Genomic DNA, 16,753 nt, shown 5'->3' with positions numbered 1-16,753 from the left:
TGTGGTTACCTTATTTAAGAAAGGGTGTAAACATGCTGAAAGCAGTTCAGGGAAGGTTTTATAGGCCAATAGCTGGAACGAGTGGGATATCTTATGAGGAAACATTTGACAGATCCCACTGGAGTTTAGAAGAAGAGGTGACGTGATTGAAACATACAAGATCCTGTGGCGTTTTGATAGGATGGATGTGGAGAGGATGTTTCCTTTTGTGGGAGAATCTAGAACGAGGTGTCACTGTTTAAAATAAGGGGTCGCTCACTTAAAACAGAGATGAGACAAAATATTTTCACTCAGAGGGTCGGGACTTGAGTCTTTGGAACTCTCTTCCTGAAAAGGCAGTGAAAGCAGAGTCTTTGAATATGTTCAAGGCAGAGGTGGATAGATTCTTGGTATTAGAGGGGGTGATAGGTTATTGGGGGTAAGCGGGACTCAGAGTTGAGGTTACTATCAGATCGACCATGAGTTTAGGCGAGCTCGAGGCGCCAAATGCCCGAACTCCAGCTTCTTGTTCAGCTAGGTTTCTCAATTTACCCTAAAATAGTCAAAGCTTGCAATCCTGTTGTTAGATTTCAGCAAAATACAATTCATTCAGACAAAAATGTGCTCAACCAAAGGCTTTATTGAGGCACCCAATAGCTGAGAATGAAAACTCACAAGCTCTCTCAAAGAACCAATGTAAAAGTACAGTAATTGGCTGTGACAATTCTTGCTTTACCCAGATGGGCATTTGATACCTTATAGAACATAAACAAGAAAATAATTAAAATTTCAAAGTCTAAAACTCTCTCGACTGCCATTCAACAGCTAAACATACTGCCAGAATATTGATATTTTTCAACTGTCCACAGTTATTAAAATGTGTCCCCTTTCATAAAAAAGGAATCGCAATTGTCCACCAAGACAGACTTAGGAATTTTCACGTAATTTTGAACAGAATTGCAATTTATTTGTTTATTCCTAGACTACCACTGCTATCACAAATCACGGAAACCAACAGCTTTTCACCAAGGATAATATTTTAAATGTTAAAACAGTTACCACACGGAAATTTAAAAATAGCACAGCTGCAATAAGCAGATTTTTTTTTTTTTTAAATCTCTGGTAAATATTAAAAAAACATGGTTAAAGTACTTCTCTTTAATTCATGCCATTTCTTTCCAAACTAAAATCTGAGGCAATCCACATGCGACAGAAGGCACTATGTATCTGTATTAACCCGTCAAATGCCTGTATATTAGGAACCTGAGAGGTGGTGGCTAACCAAACCTTTTCCCGGAGTGCCTGCAGAGTGGGCGAGGGGAAGGGGGAGGAGGGTGGTGGAGGAGAGATGATTTTCACTCCATTCGCTCGAGGACGAAAGAAAAAGAAATAGCGACAAGGCCCTCGAATGACTATCGAGTTACGATCCAGCACTGGAAGGGTTCAACATCAGTTCCGAAGGTCTACCGACAGCTTCAGTAATGCTGATGGATGGAAGATTTGTTTTCACGATGCCCTGAAGTTTAATAAAAATGCCATCTGTAGATCAGTTGCCCCCTGGAGTTGCTCCAAAATTAAATGCCGTGGGAACTGGTGCAGACATGTCAAAGTTATAGCCACCCTGTCCTTCGATTTTCTTGGATTCTAAGGAAATAAAAGAAAATTAAAAATGAAACAGAATCAAATTGTGAAACAGGAAAGGATTGGATAATAAAAATTACAGCAAACTGAGAACACAGTTCATCTCCCAAAAATCCAGTCTGGAAAATCTAATTTCAATGCCAGCTTAAGTCTTATTCCTAGATTTAAGGGAGCACTAGACATGTCTCATATTTCACTGTATCATAGAATTCCTACAGTGCAGAAGGAGGCCATTTGGCCCATCGAGTCTGCACCTACCCTCCGAAAGAGCACCCTGCCTAGACCCAATTGCTCGTTCTATCCTCTTAACTCCACCTAACCGTTGGACACTAAGGGGCAATTTGACGTGGCCAATCCACCTAACCTGCACATTTTTGGATTGTGGGAGGAAACTGAGGCACCCGGAAGAATCCCATGCAGGTACGGGGAGAACTTGCAAACTCCACACTGTCACCCAGGTCCCTGGCGCTCTGAGGCAGCAGTGCTAACCACTGTGCCACCGTGCCGTACTTTTAATGGAATTCTGAAACATGTCCGAGAGCTTTTTCATAACAACTCCCACTGCTGTCTTAATGTCAAATAAATTTGACTCCACTCATGAATGTCAATTTAGCAATTGTCCCCTGGTATTCATGCAGTTTGATGCAAACAATAAGTAATCAAAATATTCCACCACAATTCATGTTTTTAAGATTTGGGGAATTAAAAGCATTTTTGCCTGATGCCACATTGCAAAGATAACGTGCCAACCGCTTTCAATCGGGGTTTTTCAGCGTCTCAACACTTGATAAATGCATGGAAATATGATTTACGAGTTTGAACTCTTAAACCCCCATTCTTGAAAATTAAAAGTACATCACATCTTTAAACGAGTTTTAACTTAATTTGAAAATGAGCGATTTTCTGTGATTCCTAATGCTGCTGGTTTGGGATTTTCAGGAGAAAAAGGCAGAATCATGGAATGGCGCTCCCAAAAGGTCAGTAAAAATGAAAACAGAACTTAACCAGCAGGAGCACAGATTACGTACGTCCTGACTTGCTTGGGTGCCAACTATTTTGCTACAGGAAATGGGACTTAATGTAGAACTTAAAAAGGCGTGCAGAAAGGAATTTGCATGAACCTGGTGGTCACAGAAAGCAGAGGAAGAGTTGTGGTAGGAGATTAGCCGTTTTTATAGCAGGGTCACAACAATTCCTGTCGATCACACCCATGAGATGTTTGTTTCCCTTGCTGTGAAAATTATATCGGACAAACCTGTCACATCAAACCTTTATTGCCCCCTTGACAGTGAGGAATCATGCTCAACGTGGTGATGTTTTGCTTTGACACGTGTGGCCCATGTTGCAACAATATCCACAATTCTTTTTTAAAAAGGTTTATTAATTTTTTTTCCTAATAATCAAAACAACCCAAAACAAACAGAAAAATACAAAAGACAGAAAAAAAAGGCAAAAACACACACAGCTAATTAAATTAAATACAAACCTAAACCCTCTGACAGCTGACGGTGACTAACTCCTTAAAAAAATAAAAAAATGGTTGCCATCTTAGTAGAACCGACCCCCTGATGAAGTTGACCTTCCCCAAAATGCAGAAACAACATTAGGACACCCAGCCAAGCAGAGGTACTAAGTGGAGTTCACCCAACAAAATTCACCTCTGGGCTATCAACGACGCAAAGGTGAAGACATCCGTCTTCACTCCAAATTGCATCACCGGCGACTCCGGCACCCTGAATATGACCACCAGCGGACATGGAACCAAATCCAGGAATATCCCCGACAATGGTGTTAAAGAAAGATGCTCAGAAACCTATCAACTTGGGACAGGAGCAGAACATATGCATATGGTTTGATGGCCCAGGAGAATAGCCCTCACAATTATCCGCAATCCCAGGGAAGAACCTGCACATCCTCGCCCTGGTCAATGCGTCCTATGCAAAACTTTAAACTGAATCATACGATACTTTGAATGCGAGTCTTTGCAGGTAATTAAGTCGTTACAGGTCCAGATGGAGCAGGTTAAAGAGGTGTGAATTGTCTCAAGCCAGGACAGTTGGTAGGATTTTGCAAGCCCTGGCCAGATGGTGAGGGGTGAATGTAATGCGACGTGAATCCAAGGTCCCGGTTGAGGGTTTACTCAAAGTATTGTATTGCATCTTTGACTTTGTCTATATCTAGGTTTCTGGAACCTACCTCTTCATTCACCTGAGGAAGGAGCAGTGCTCGGGAAAGCTGGTGATTCGAAACAAACCTGTTGGACTTTAACCTGGTGTTGTAAGACTTCTTACTGTCCTTTGAAGCATAACACCACGGATTCTGAGAAGTCTACCTGCCCAAATAAAAATTTGTTGACCTTGATAAAAAAGGGTTTGGGGACAGCACCTTCAGGAACTGTACCCCAGTGAGAGTCAGCACCTTCAGGAACTGTGCCCCAGTGGGAGTCAGCACCTTCAGGAACTGTGCCCCAGTGAGAGTCAGTACCTTCAGGAACTGTACCTGAGTGAGAGTCAGCACCTTCAGGAACTGTACCCCAGTAAGAGTCAGCACCTTCAGGAACTGTACCCAGTAAGAGTCAATACCTTCAGGAACTGTACCCCAGTAAGAGTCAGCACCTTCAGGACTTTTGTTATGGCAGTTGCCATTTAGTTTATATATTATTTATTTATTTGTTAGAATACGGTCACGGTTATTTATATTGTTTTGCTGTTGTAAAAAGGGGAAAAACCTTTGTACTGTTTTGTTTGGCCGAAAAAGTTGAATAAAATATATTATTAAAAAAAAAGGGTTTGGGGAGAAAAATGGAGACACGTTGAAAGAGAAATAACAATCTCGGGAGCAGTTCATTTAAATAGCCTGAACCCTACCCTCCAGGGATAGGGGGAGGTCGTTCCACCTCTGCAAGTCTGTCTTAATAACACTAAGCAGACTGGTGTAATTTAATTTATGATGCGAGGCCCAGTTGTGGGCCACCCAGACCCAAAGATAGCAAACGTTTGCCTTGGCAAGGTGGAATGATAACATCCCCAGTTTGGCTCTCTTCCCGGGGGGGAGGGGGGGGGCTATCATCGAAACCTGAATGAACGGCCTGTTATTGCGCAGCCTAGCTTGGTCTCTGACCCTCTAATGGGTCTCTTGTAAAAACACCACATCGGAGTTTAAACTCTTAAGGTGAGAAAATGCCTTGAATATTTTCACTGGGCCATTCAAATCCCTAACTTTCCAGGTGATCAAACAAATTGGAGGTCTCCCACCTCCCCCTCAATCCAGAGTCATCCATTTCCACCAAGAGAGATTACCCAAGGGACATTTAAAAAGGTACAGCAAACAGGCCCACCCAAGAAGGCCCCAAACCAAGTCTAAAGACTGGATAAAGAAAAATGTACAGGCACTGCCAGCAATCTACCCTCACCCTCAACACCATCATCCTTGAATACAACCGCACCCAAATACAAATAGAAGTGAGGCAAACAAAAAACTACTAAAGCCTACGTCTAACAAATCCAAACAAAACAAGAACTCTAAGCTCATTAGCTAAAAAAGCTACGATAATGAGTGCAGCGAACCCTTCAAAACTCTCCCGTTAACTAACTCTTTAATTAGCAGGGAGACCCGACTGGGAAAAAAAAAAGATATAAACAACAAAATGCCAAAACCCCGTGCACCTTGCGCATTGAAAGGAATCTGTACATCACAACGAACAGAACTCCACATACCGTAAAACCCCAAATCGAAACAAGAATTAAAAGAACTCAGCCCCGAACAAGAAAAAACAAGAAACCCCAACAATGTAACAATTCAACATGTCCATCAACAGAACCAAAATCCCAATTACAACATGCCCAACTTGCGTTTTTAAAGAAAGCTCTCCCAGCATGTCGAAAAAAATAGTCTTTTCCCTCAAAGTTACTCTGAACTGGGTAGACCAAACCAAACCAGACTTCACTCTTATACATGGCGGCCTTGACTTCGTTAAACACAGACCTCTTCTTTGCTCTCTCTGCACTCATGTCCTGATAGAACCTGATGGAGAGGCCGTCCCATTTAAACTCTTGGTGTTCCTTTGCTCATCACAAAATCCTCTCCTTTCTCTTGAAGCTGTGGAACCTCACTATCACAGCACATGGTGATCTTCAGGGTGTGGCCTCAACTGAAAGGTACAATGGGCTCAGTCCAATTCAGGTGGGGCTGTGAATCCACCCTCACCACCACATTGCTGAACATACCCAAGAAGTACTCTGTGGGCTTTGGACCATCCATCCCTACCAGAAACCCCATAATCCAAATATTTTCGAGATCATTCGTCTTGGTTCTCAATGAGCTATTTGTTTTGATCACCGAAGACAGTTCCAATTCCAGCGAGGCAATCTGATCGCTGAGGCCCAATAAGGCCACCTCCATATCTTTGATCGTGGCTCCCTGAGCTTCAACGGTCTATTGGTTTTCCCCAGAACTGCTCGAATGGGAGCCAAGGCCTCTTTAATTTATTTCTTGAGGTCTTTCGACACAATTCGTCGGTGCTTTTCGCCAAGGTATCAGAAAGCATCTCGGCCGTTAGTGGAGTGGATGGAGAACAAGAAACTACCTCAGACTCCGTCGACGGGAGTCTTTCCCCCTGATTTATTTGGGCATTTCATGACCTTTATTAGAATAACTATGTGTGTTTCAGAGAGTAAACAATCTATGGCATTAAGAAAAAGGGCAGAAAGTCCAGTACACCAGCGGGATCCACCTCGTGCCTGTCTTCCCCTTACATTACACCACCGGAAGCACAATATCCACAATTCTATTGGAAAGCACCAGAATTTCAGGTTTGGACTATTCCGAACAGTCTTTTATTCAGAAAACACTCATTAACAAGAAAACTAGTGCAGCATTACTGAAATTCAGCTATATAGTGAATAGGTATATTGTTCAGTTCCCCTGGACACCAGTTCTGCTTTGTTGTACCCTATGGCAATGAAAAGCTTGTTCAACTTTTCAAACATAGCACCTTGCATATCACACATTTATAGTAATCGCCCACTGTACCTTTGCAATCAGTCATGCAACGTACCTGAGTTGAAGTCACACAACTTCAAATTTTGTGGACTATGCATTAACATTTCCTGTGGAACTCATGATCCATAAGTAGTTGAGGTGAATGGTACCGATGCGTTTGAGTGTGGATAAACACACGGGATAAGTGAATAGAAGGATATTTTGATGGCGTGCGAGGAAGGGGAGTTGGAGGAGACTTTTGTTGAGCATTAGCATAGATCAGTTGGGTCAACTGGTCTGTTTCAGTGTTGTAAATTTTTAAGATTTCCCTGAGTGTTTATGAAGAAAGTAGCATTTCAGCCAATTCAGCCTAATTCCAGGTCCTCGCAATGCTGAGAGGCAATGCTTTTCCAATTTTCCGATTTGACACTGAAATTCGACTTTCAATCTCAGAGGATTAAGTCCACTAGTGCCATCAGCAGGTGATGAGCAGTACTGCAAAAACTTGCTTGTTATTAAATAAAGGTGCATGTTTTAAAGTTTGCGGTGGGTGGTGAAAGGGAGATTGGAATATGCTCAAACTCCAAATATTCTCACCGTCGCCAAGTTACACTTGCAAAAAAATACACAGCCCTGCGCTAGGGACTAACCTGCTGCGTTCTTCCGCTGTTCTGTCAGCGTAAAGATTTCCTGTAATTGTTTTCTCTGGTCCTCGCTCAAAGGGGCAGTGAGAGTCTGGTACCATGCCGCATCCCTACTTTGTACCCCTGCAACAATTAAAAGAAAACTCCAGATAATAGAACGCACAAACTTCTCTGCGATGCACATCATATTGACATGGTGCTAATTGTATTAGTACAGATATGCCCTGTTTACAAAAAGTTTCAAAAAGAGAAGTCACAATGATTGGACCTATTACAGTTTAAGTTTCTCTTTTTTCCTTCACTCACCTCTTAAATTCTGATGGAATGTAATTCAAATTAGTGTTTGCGGCAGAATTGTATTTTTAAAAAACATTTTTTTTTTTTAAGAATAGCCAATTCTTTTTTTTCTCCAATTAAGGGACAATTTAGCAAGGCCAATCCACCTACCCTGCACATAATAATCTTTATTAGTGTCACAAGTATGCTTACATTAACACTGCAATGTAGTTACTGTGAAAATCCCCTTGTCACCACACTCCGGCGCCTGTTCGGGTACACTGAGGGAGAATTCAGAATGCCCAAATCACCTAACAGCATGTCTTTCTGGACTTGTGGGAGGAAACCGGAGCACCCGGAGGAAACCCACGCTGACACGGGGAGAACTTGCAGCCTCCACGCAGACAGCGACCCAAGCCAGGAATCGAACCTGGGATCCTGGAGCTGTGAAGCAACTGTGCTAACCACTGTGCTACCGTGCTGCCCATCTTTGCATTGTGGGGGTGAGACCCATGCAGAAATGGGGAGAACGAGCAAACTCTACAGGGACAGCGACCCGGGGCCGGGATCAATCCCAGGTCCCCAGAGCCACGAGGCAGCATTACTAACCACTGCACCGCCCTCCAGAAGTGTAATTTTACAGAAAATCTGCATGTCTGTTCATTTTGCAACCTAAGGCTTTTGTCTCCTATTTTCACAATGGTTTTGCTCAGGGTGTCCTGCTCAAAAATCCGTAGTTGAGAGATAGGTTTGCTACGTTCAAAAGGATTCCCTTCTCTCTGGCTCCATTTTTATTTGCAATGAGAATACATCAAAATCGCTAACATGTGCTGGTATACAAGCAAATTTCATGAGAACACAAAAGTCACTTCCATGCGTGAAACACATCAACAATTGCCCGGAAGACAATCCATGCAATGTTCATGTTTTATGAGCAGCATAAAACCCAGTGTTGCATTGCATGGATTGGAATTATGACCCATGGAAACCATTAACTATTTTTTAGAAATCATCACTCTTCCATCAAACCACATTTACTTAAATGGTTAAGTTTCAGCATTAACATTTGGGCATGCAAATTGTTGGAGAACACGTACTTAGCAGTGCTGATGTAAAAACCTGGTATTCATCAACACTGTTATCCTCATCCAGAGGCGTAGAGAACCCTTCCAGGGCAGTTTCTTCTAACCCATCTTCATCCCAATCTTCATCCTCCTCCTCCTCCTCCTCAACTTCCTGCACCTGATGTTGGTCCAGCATCTCCAGGTACTGCTGCCCCGCTTCACGAATGTCATCTTCATCGCTTGGAATCTCTTCTGAAAGTGAAAACTACATCTTAGAAAGAAACTTTACTTCCTTTAAAAACACGAGCAGCTAAAGGAGAAATAAGGGAAAAGAAAAGGGCTCAGTTGTTCAACTGATATACTAGTTTAACCAGGAGAAATTGATCTGTAGAAATCAAGATATCTGAATTTCAATCCCCCACCCGTGCTGAGCTTGGTGTTGGAGGGACACCACAGTTAGTGTCAGTACCCCTGAATTTCTATGCCTGGTTGCTTTTACAGGAATCCATGCTGGAAACATGTATAGTTATCTTGCAAGGTCATGATTGGGCTTGGCTATGGTCCTCTAAACCCCACACACCCAAGGTTTTAATGCTCTAATGAGACTCATCATAAAGGATCAAATGTGAATGATGGCCACTCGAGCAGATTACTGGGAACTCAACTCTGATCTGTAGAATCATACAACACACACAGGAGAAAACACAAAGGAAGGAAAAATAATGATTCCTTTGTAACTAAGCCACAATGACCAGAAAGTAGCAGATTTCATAGTGTGTTGATTTAACCAATACCAACATTCGAAGAGTTGAGGGGAAAATAAAGTGGACAATATTCACTCCATCCACCAGACAGGACAATTTCCAACCACTGGTAATGTAAGAAAAATGGAGAGAGAGAGAAAATACCAGCCAATTTCAAGGTAATCTGGAAATTCCAACATCAAAAAACAATCACGAAAGATTGAAGAGGTCATAATTGCTCAGGACATAATGCTGGGCATATTTAACGAACTCATAATTCACCACCCTGCCAATAGGTCACAATGTCCTCATTCCTCAAGAACTTCAAGTGGCTTCAGTCACAGAATCTTATGGCACAGAAGAAAATCACTTGGCTCTGCAAACTTGTGCCAATCCGTGCAAAAGGACTGTAGAAGATCCATATTTACCAGATATATTAGCAACCTGTTTCACAATGCAGCAAACTGAACAGAAAATAACTATTTTCCAGTATCTAATCTGATCATTCCCATTTTAAGATTCTTTTTAAGCCAATTATCAATTTTAAAAGCTGTGATTGAAATTCATCACCTCCAATGGATAAGCCAATTATCAATTTTAAATCTGTGGTTCAATTTCACCACCTACAATCAATCAGAATTGTAAAAATCTCAAGTCTATTTCTCCTGAACCTTGGTTTAGACCCCATAGAATTCCTACAGTGCAGGACACCATTCGGCCCATCGAGTCTGCCCTCTGAAAGAGCACACTACATAGCCCGACTTCCCCCACCCTCTTCCTAACCCACATATTTTTGGACACCAAGGGAATATTCAGTGTGGCCAATCCACCTAACTTGCACTTCTTTGGAAGGAAGCCAGAGCACCCGGAGACATGGGGAGAAAGTGCAAACTCCACACAGACAGTCACCCAAGGTCAGAATGAACCCAGGTCCCTGGTGCTGTGAGGCAGCAGTGCTAACCACTGTCCACTTGTGCTAACCATTGCCCAAAACAAAAACAGAATTCTAATATTCTAAACTGACACTTCTAATTTAAGAAATCCAAGCAAAAGCATCACCTGAGTTACCGTCTTTGAATAGCAATATCTATCGCTAGATTTGGGAAAGAAAGTTGAACAGAATGTTCCAAACGAGACAAAAGTTGTACTTTTGCCCAGGTACACTTTCTAGAATTCTAGTTCCCCTATCGCTACTTAATAATAATAATGATGTAGAGATGCCGGCGTTGGACTGGGGTGAGCACAGTACGAAGTCTTACAACACCAGGTTCAAGTCCAACAGGTTTGTTTCGATGTCACTAGCTTTCGGAGCGCTGCTCCTTCCTCAGGTGAATGAAGAGGTCTGATCCAGAAACACATATATAGACAAATTCAAAGATGCCAAACAATGCTAGGAATGCGAGCATTAGCAGGTGATTAAATCTTTACAGATCCAGAGATGGGGTAACCCCAGGTTAGAGAGGTGTGAATTGTATCAAGCCAGGACAGTTGGTAGGATTTCGCAGGCCAGGTGGTGGGGGATGAATGTAATGTGACATGAATCCCAGGTCCCGGTTGAGGCCGCACTCATGTGTGCGGAACCTGGCTATAAGTTTCTGCTCGGCGATTCTGCGTTGTCGCGGGTCCTGAAGGCCGCCTTGGAGAACGCTTACCCGGAGATCAGAGGCTGAATGCCCTTGACTGCTGAAGTGTTCCCCGACTGGAAGGGAACATTCCTGCCTGGTGATCGTTGCGCGATGTCCGTTCATTCGTTGTCGCAGCGTCTGCATGGTCTCGCCAATGTACCACGCTTCGGGACATCCTTTCCTGCAGCGTATGAGGTAGACAACGTTGGCCGAGTCGCACGAGTATGTACCGCGTACCTGGTGGGTGGTGTTCTCACGTGTAATAGTGGTATCCATGTCGATGATCTGGCACGTCTTGCAGAGATTGCCATGACAGGGTTGTGTGGTGTCGTGGTCACTGTTCTGAAGACTGGGTAGTTTGCTGCAAACAATGGTTCGTTTGAGGTTGCATGGTTGTTTGAAGGCAAGTAGTGGGGGTGTGGGGATGACCTTGGCAAGATGTTCATCGTCATCAATGACGTGTTGAAGGCTGTGAAGAAGATGACGTAGTTTCTCCGCTCCGGGAAAATACTGGACGACGAAGGGTATTCTGTCGGTTGTGCCTGGTTATAGGCAATGGGACCCTGTGTGAGAACCTCTCTGGCTACATCAAGGGCATCTTGAAACCCATCGTACAAGGTACACCCAGCTTCTGTCGCGACACGACGGACTTCCTACAGAAACTCAGCACCCATGGACCAGTTGAACCAGGAACATTCCTCGTCACAATGGACGTCTCGGCACTCTACACCAGCATCCCCCATGACGACGGCATTGCTGCAACAGCCTCAGTACTCAACACCGACAACTGCCAATCTCCAGACGCAATTCTGCAACTCATCCGCTTCATTCTGGATCACAACGTCTTCACCTTCGACAACAAGTTCTTCATCCAGACGCACGGAACAGCCATGGGGACCAAATTCGCACCCCAATACGCAAACATCTTCATGCACAAGTTTGAACAGGACCTACTCACCGCACAGGACCTTCAACGAACATTATACACCAGATACATCAATGGCATTTTTTTCCTTTGGACCCACGGCGAAGAATCACTGAAACGACTACTCGATGACATTAGTAAGTTACATCCAACCATCAGACTCACCATGGACTACTCTCCAAAATCAGTTGCATTCTTGGACACACTCGTCTCCATCAAGGACGGTCACCTCAGCACTTCGCTTTACCGCAAACCCACGGATAACCTCATGATGCTCCACTTCGCCAGCTTCCACCCTAAACACATTAAAGAAGCCATCCCCTATGGACAAGCGCTCCGTATACACAGGATCTGCTCAGACGAGGAGGAGCGTAACAGACGTCTACAGACGTTGAAAGATGCCCTCGTACGAACAGGATATGGCACTCGACTCATCGATCGACAGTTCCAACGCGCCACAGCGAAAAACCGGACCGACCTCCTCAGAAGACAAACATGGGACAGAATACCCTTCGTCGTCCAGTACTTCCCCAGAGCGGAGAAACTACGTCATCTTCTTCACAGCCTTCAACACGTCATTGATGACGATGAACATCTTGCCAAGGTCATCCCCACACCCCCACTACTTGCCTTCAAACAACCGCGCAACCTCAAACGAACCATTGTTTGCAGCAAACTACCCAGTCTTCAGGACAGTGACCACGACACCACACAACCCTGTCATGGCAATCTCTGCAAGACGTGCCAGATCATCGACATGGATACCACTATTACACGTGAGAACACCACCCACCAGGTACGCGGTACATACTCGTGCGACTCGGCCAACGTTGTCTACCTCATACGCTGCAGGAAAGGGTGTCCCGAAGCGTGGTACATTGGCGAGACCATGCAGACGCTGCGACAACGAATGAACGGACATCGCGCAACAATCACCAGGCAGGAATGTTCCCTTCCAGTCGGGGAACACTTCAGCAGTCAAGGGCATTCAGCCTCTGATCTCCGGGTAAGCGTTCTCCAAGGCGGCCTTCAGGACCCGCGACAACGCAGAATCGCCGAGCAGAAACTTATAGCCAAGTTCCGCACACATGAGTGCGGCCTCAACCGGGACCTGGGATTCATGTCATATTACATTCATCCCCCACCACCTGGCCTGCGAAATCCTACCAACTGTCCTGGCTTGATGCAATTCACACCTCTTTAACCTGGGGTTACCCCATCTCTGGATCTGTAAAGATTTAATCACCTGCTAATGCTCGCATTCCTAGCATTGTTTGGCATCTTTGAATTTGTCTATATATGTGTTTCTGGATCAGACCTCTTCATTCACCTGAGGAAGGAGCAGCGCTCCGAAAGCTAGTGACATTGAAACAAACCTGTTGGACTTTAACCTGGTGTTGTAAGACTTCGTACTGTAATAATAATAACTTATTGTCACAAATAGGCTTCAATGAAGTTACTTTGAAAAGCCCCAAGTCACCACATTCCGGCGCCAGTTCGGGGAGGCCGGTACGGGAATTGAACCCGCGCTGCTGCCTTGTTCTTCATTACAAGCCAGCTGTTTAGCCCACTGTGCTAAACTTCACATTGACTGTGAATCTTCAGTGACTACTCAATAACAAGTTCTGCTTAATTACTTTTTGACATACAGACTATCAAGTAACATTTTGCAGCCTTCTGTTCCCAGCCTCAGTTCTGTGCTCAAGAAATAACAGGGCCATATCCAGATGAGCTACCGGCAACTACCAGAGTACAATAACCAATTAAAAATATCAATTATCAGCTCATGTACAATCACTAGTTCCTTCTTTTTTTTTCCCCCGGGTGGAACAAACCATTACAAGGGGTCATAAATTTAAGGTGAATGGTGGAAGATATAGGGGGGATGTCAGAGGTAGGTTCTTTACCCAGAGAGTAGTGGGGGCATGGAATGCACTGCCGTGGAAGTAGTTGAGTCGGAAACATTAGGGACCTTCAAGCAGCTATTGGATAGGTACATTGATTACATTGAATGATATAGTGTAGATTTATTTGTTCTTAAGGGCAGCACGGTAGCATAGTGGTTAGCACAATTGCTTCACACCTCCAGGGTCCCAGGTTCGATTCCGGCTTGGGTCACTGTCTGTGCGGAGTCTGCACATCCTCCCAGTGTGTGCGTGGGTTTCCTCCGGGTGCTCCGGTTTCCTCCCACAGTCCAAAGATGTGCAGGTTAGGTGGATTGGCCATGATAAATTGCCCATAGTGTCCAAAATTGCCCTTAGTGTTGGGTGGAGGTGTTGACTTTGGGTAGGGTGTTCTTTCCAAGAGCCGGTGCAGACTCAATGGGCCGAATGGCCTCCTTCTGCAATGATAATTCAATGATAATCTAAGATTAATCTAGGACAAAGGTTCGGCACAACATCGTGGGCCGAGGGCCTGTTCTGTGCTGTATTTTTCTATGTTCTACACTGCTACATAAATCGAATCAGATTCTGCAGTAATGATCATGTAACGAAAATTACCTCAAATGTTATTTGAATATTTTCCCTCCTGTCCTATCCCTGTAAACCAACTATCCTTTTGAACACTAAGGGGAAATTTAATCATGGCCAATCAACTGACCTGCACATCAGCGAAACAGAAATTGGCGAGGGACACACACACACTCGCGTGCGCACACTCGTGCACGCGCACACACACACTTGCGTGCGCACACCCAAGCGCGCACGCGCACACACACCTACGGGCGCGCGTGCACACACACACACCTACGTGCACACACACCTACGGGCGCGCGTGCACACACACACCTACGTGCACACACACCTACGCGCGCGCACACACACTCAAGCACGCACGCACTCAAGCGCTCGCACACTCAAGCGTGCACACAAACACACTCAAGCGCGCACACACACACTCAAGCGCGCATACACACACTCAAGCACGTGCACACACACACACCCAAACGCGCACACTGTTACGGGCCAGGGTTTCGCGAACCCCAAAGTGTATTGTGGAGTTCACCTGACCCACAACTTTTAATAGATTGTGGTTGTGGGGAGCACACAGGCCTACCTTACAGGCATCAGAAAGTGAAACTACTTTTAAATTAAAACAATGTTTATTTATGAAACCAGTTAACACTTTATAAACCGACAGCAAACATCTTAACAACTATCAACACCAATCATCCCCACAGATACAATATTCTAGAAGTAACCCTTAATCTTTCTTTGCAACATCCATAAGACAAAAGATCCTTTTTAACAGAGATCAGCTTTAAATTCTCTACTGAGAGCAGTTATCACTTTGAAATCACCCAAATGATCTGGAGACAGTCTTTAGATTGCAGAGATCATTATACAGCTGCTTGTTTTTCCTGCAGCTATCCAGCTCTCAAAACAAAATTAAATACACCCTGTAGCAGACAGGCCAAAGCGAAAGTAAAGCAGACAGACAGCCCAGCTCCATCCACACTGACATCACTGCAACTATTGATAAACAACCATTTTTAAAGGTGCTTTCACATAACACACAAGCACGCACACACACCCACCCAAGCGTGCGCATACACCAAGCCAAGCGCGCACGCGTACAAACACCCAAGCACACACCCAAGGACATGCGTACACACACACGCCCAAGCATGCGCACACACACACCAAAGCGCGCGCGCACACACACCAAAGCGCGCGCACACCCAAGCGCACGCACACCCAAGCGCGCACACACCCAAGCGCGCACACACCCAAGCGCGCGCACACCCAAGCGCGCGCACACCCAAGCGCGCGCACACCCAAGCGCGCGCACGCACAAGCGCGCGCACGCACAAGCGCGCGCACAAGCGCGTGCGCACACAAGCGCGTGCACACACAAGCGCGTGCACACACAAGCGCGTGCACACACAAGCGCGTGCACACACCAAGCCAAGCGCGCACGTGTACACCCACCCAAGCACATGCGCACACACCCAAGCGCGCGCGCACACCCAAGCACGCGCGCACACACCCAAGCGCCCGCATACACGCACACCCAAGCACGCACGCGCACACCCAAGCGTGCACGCACACACACAAGCACGCGCACACACACCCACAAGCACGCGCACACACCCACAAGCACACGCACACACCCACAAGCACGTGCACACACACCCACAAGCACGCACACACACCCACAAGCACGCACGCACACCCACAAGCACGCACGCACACCCACAAGCACGCACGCACACCCACAAGCACGCACGCACACCCACAAGCACGCACGCACACCCACAAGCACGCACACACACCCACAAGCACGCACACACACTCACAAGCGCGCGCACACCCACAAGCGCGCGCGCACACCCACAAGCGCGCGCGCACACCCACAAGCGCGCGCGCACACCCACAAGCGCGTGCACATCCACCCACAAGCGTGCACGCACACCCACAAGCGCACGCACACACACCCACAAGCATGCGCGCTCACACCCACAGGTGTGCACACACGCCCACAAGCACGCGCGCACACACAAGCGCGCGGACTCAAACACACAAACACACATGCGCGCACATAAACCACACAAGCGCACGCACACAGAAGGGTCTATATTCATTGTAAAGTAAATGTATAACAAAAAACAAAATACCATTTTCTTCAATATCGTCATTTTCCTCTTCTCCATTCTCATTCAGGTCATTAGGAGCTCTGCTTGCATATGCTCGCTTTAGGCCAAGGAAGAGCAGCAGCAATGAAGGTAGAATTTGAGTCGCCACGGCATCCACAGCGTCTGGTCTGTCTTGCATTTCCATTAATGTGCTCAGACCAATGATACAGACCTTCCGGTCATGAAGCCTGGTGATAGAAGCAATTAAAGCAGAGGCATTAAACTGCAGTCAGAACAAAT

The 16,753-nt window shown here is 45.5% G+C and overlaps 1 protein-coding gene across 3 annotated transcripts in view; it reads right to left on the bottom strand.

Moving 5' to 3' along the window:
- Positions 1-599: 599 nt before the first annotated feature.
- Positions 600-16,753, bottom strand: part of ipo8 (importin 8) — a 122,279-nt gene continuing 106,125 nt past the window's right edge. For all 3 annotated transcript variants that reach the window (XM_072484306.1, XM_072484308.1, XM_072484309.1), the window contains 4 exons: positions 16,496-16,701; positions 8,618-8,836; positions 7,251-7,367; positions 600-1,623 (listed from right to left, as the gene is read on the bottom strand). In XM_072484306.1, the coding sequence (XP_072340407.1) occupies positions 1,526-1,623; positions 7,251-7,367; positions 8,618-8,836; positions 16,496-16,701 (640 nt within the window). In that variant the 3' untranslated portion in view covers positions 600-1,525. The remainder of the gene's footprint in view (positions 1,624-7,250; positions 7,368-8,617; positions 8,837-16,495; positions 16,702-16,753) is intronic.

The sequence above is a fragment of the Scyliorhinus torazame genome, chromosome 19, assembly GCF_047496885.1.
Source record: "Scyliorhinus torazame isolate Kashiwa2021f chromosome 19, sScyTor2.1, whole genome shotgun sequence".
NCBI lineage: Eukaryota > Metazoa > Chordata > Chondrichthyes > Carcharhiniformes > Scyliorhinidae > Scyliorhinus > Scyliorhinus torazame.
The sequence above is the reverse complement of the archived record's forward strand: the minus strand, read 5'-3'. Positions and strand labels throughout refer to the sequence as shown.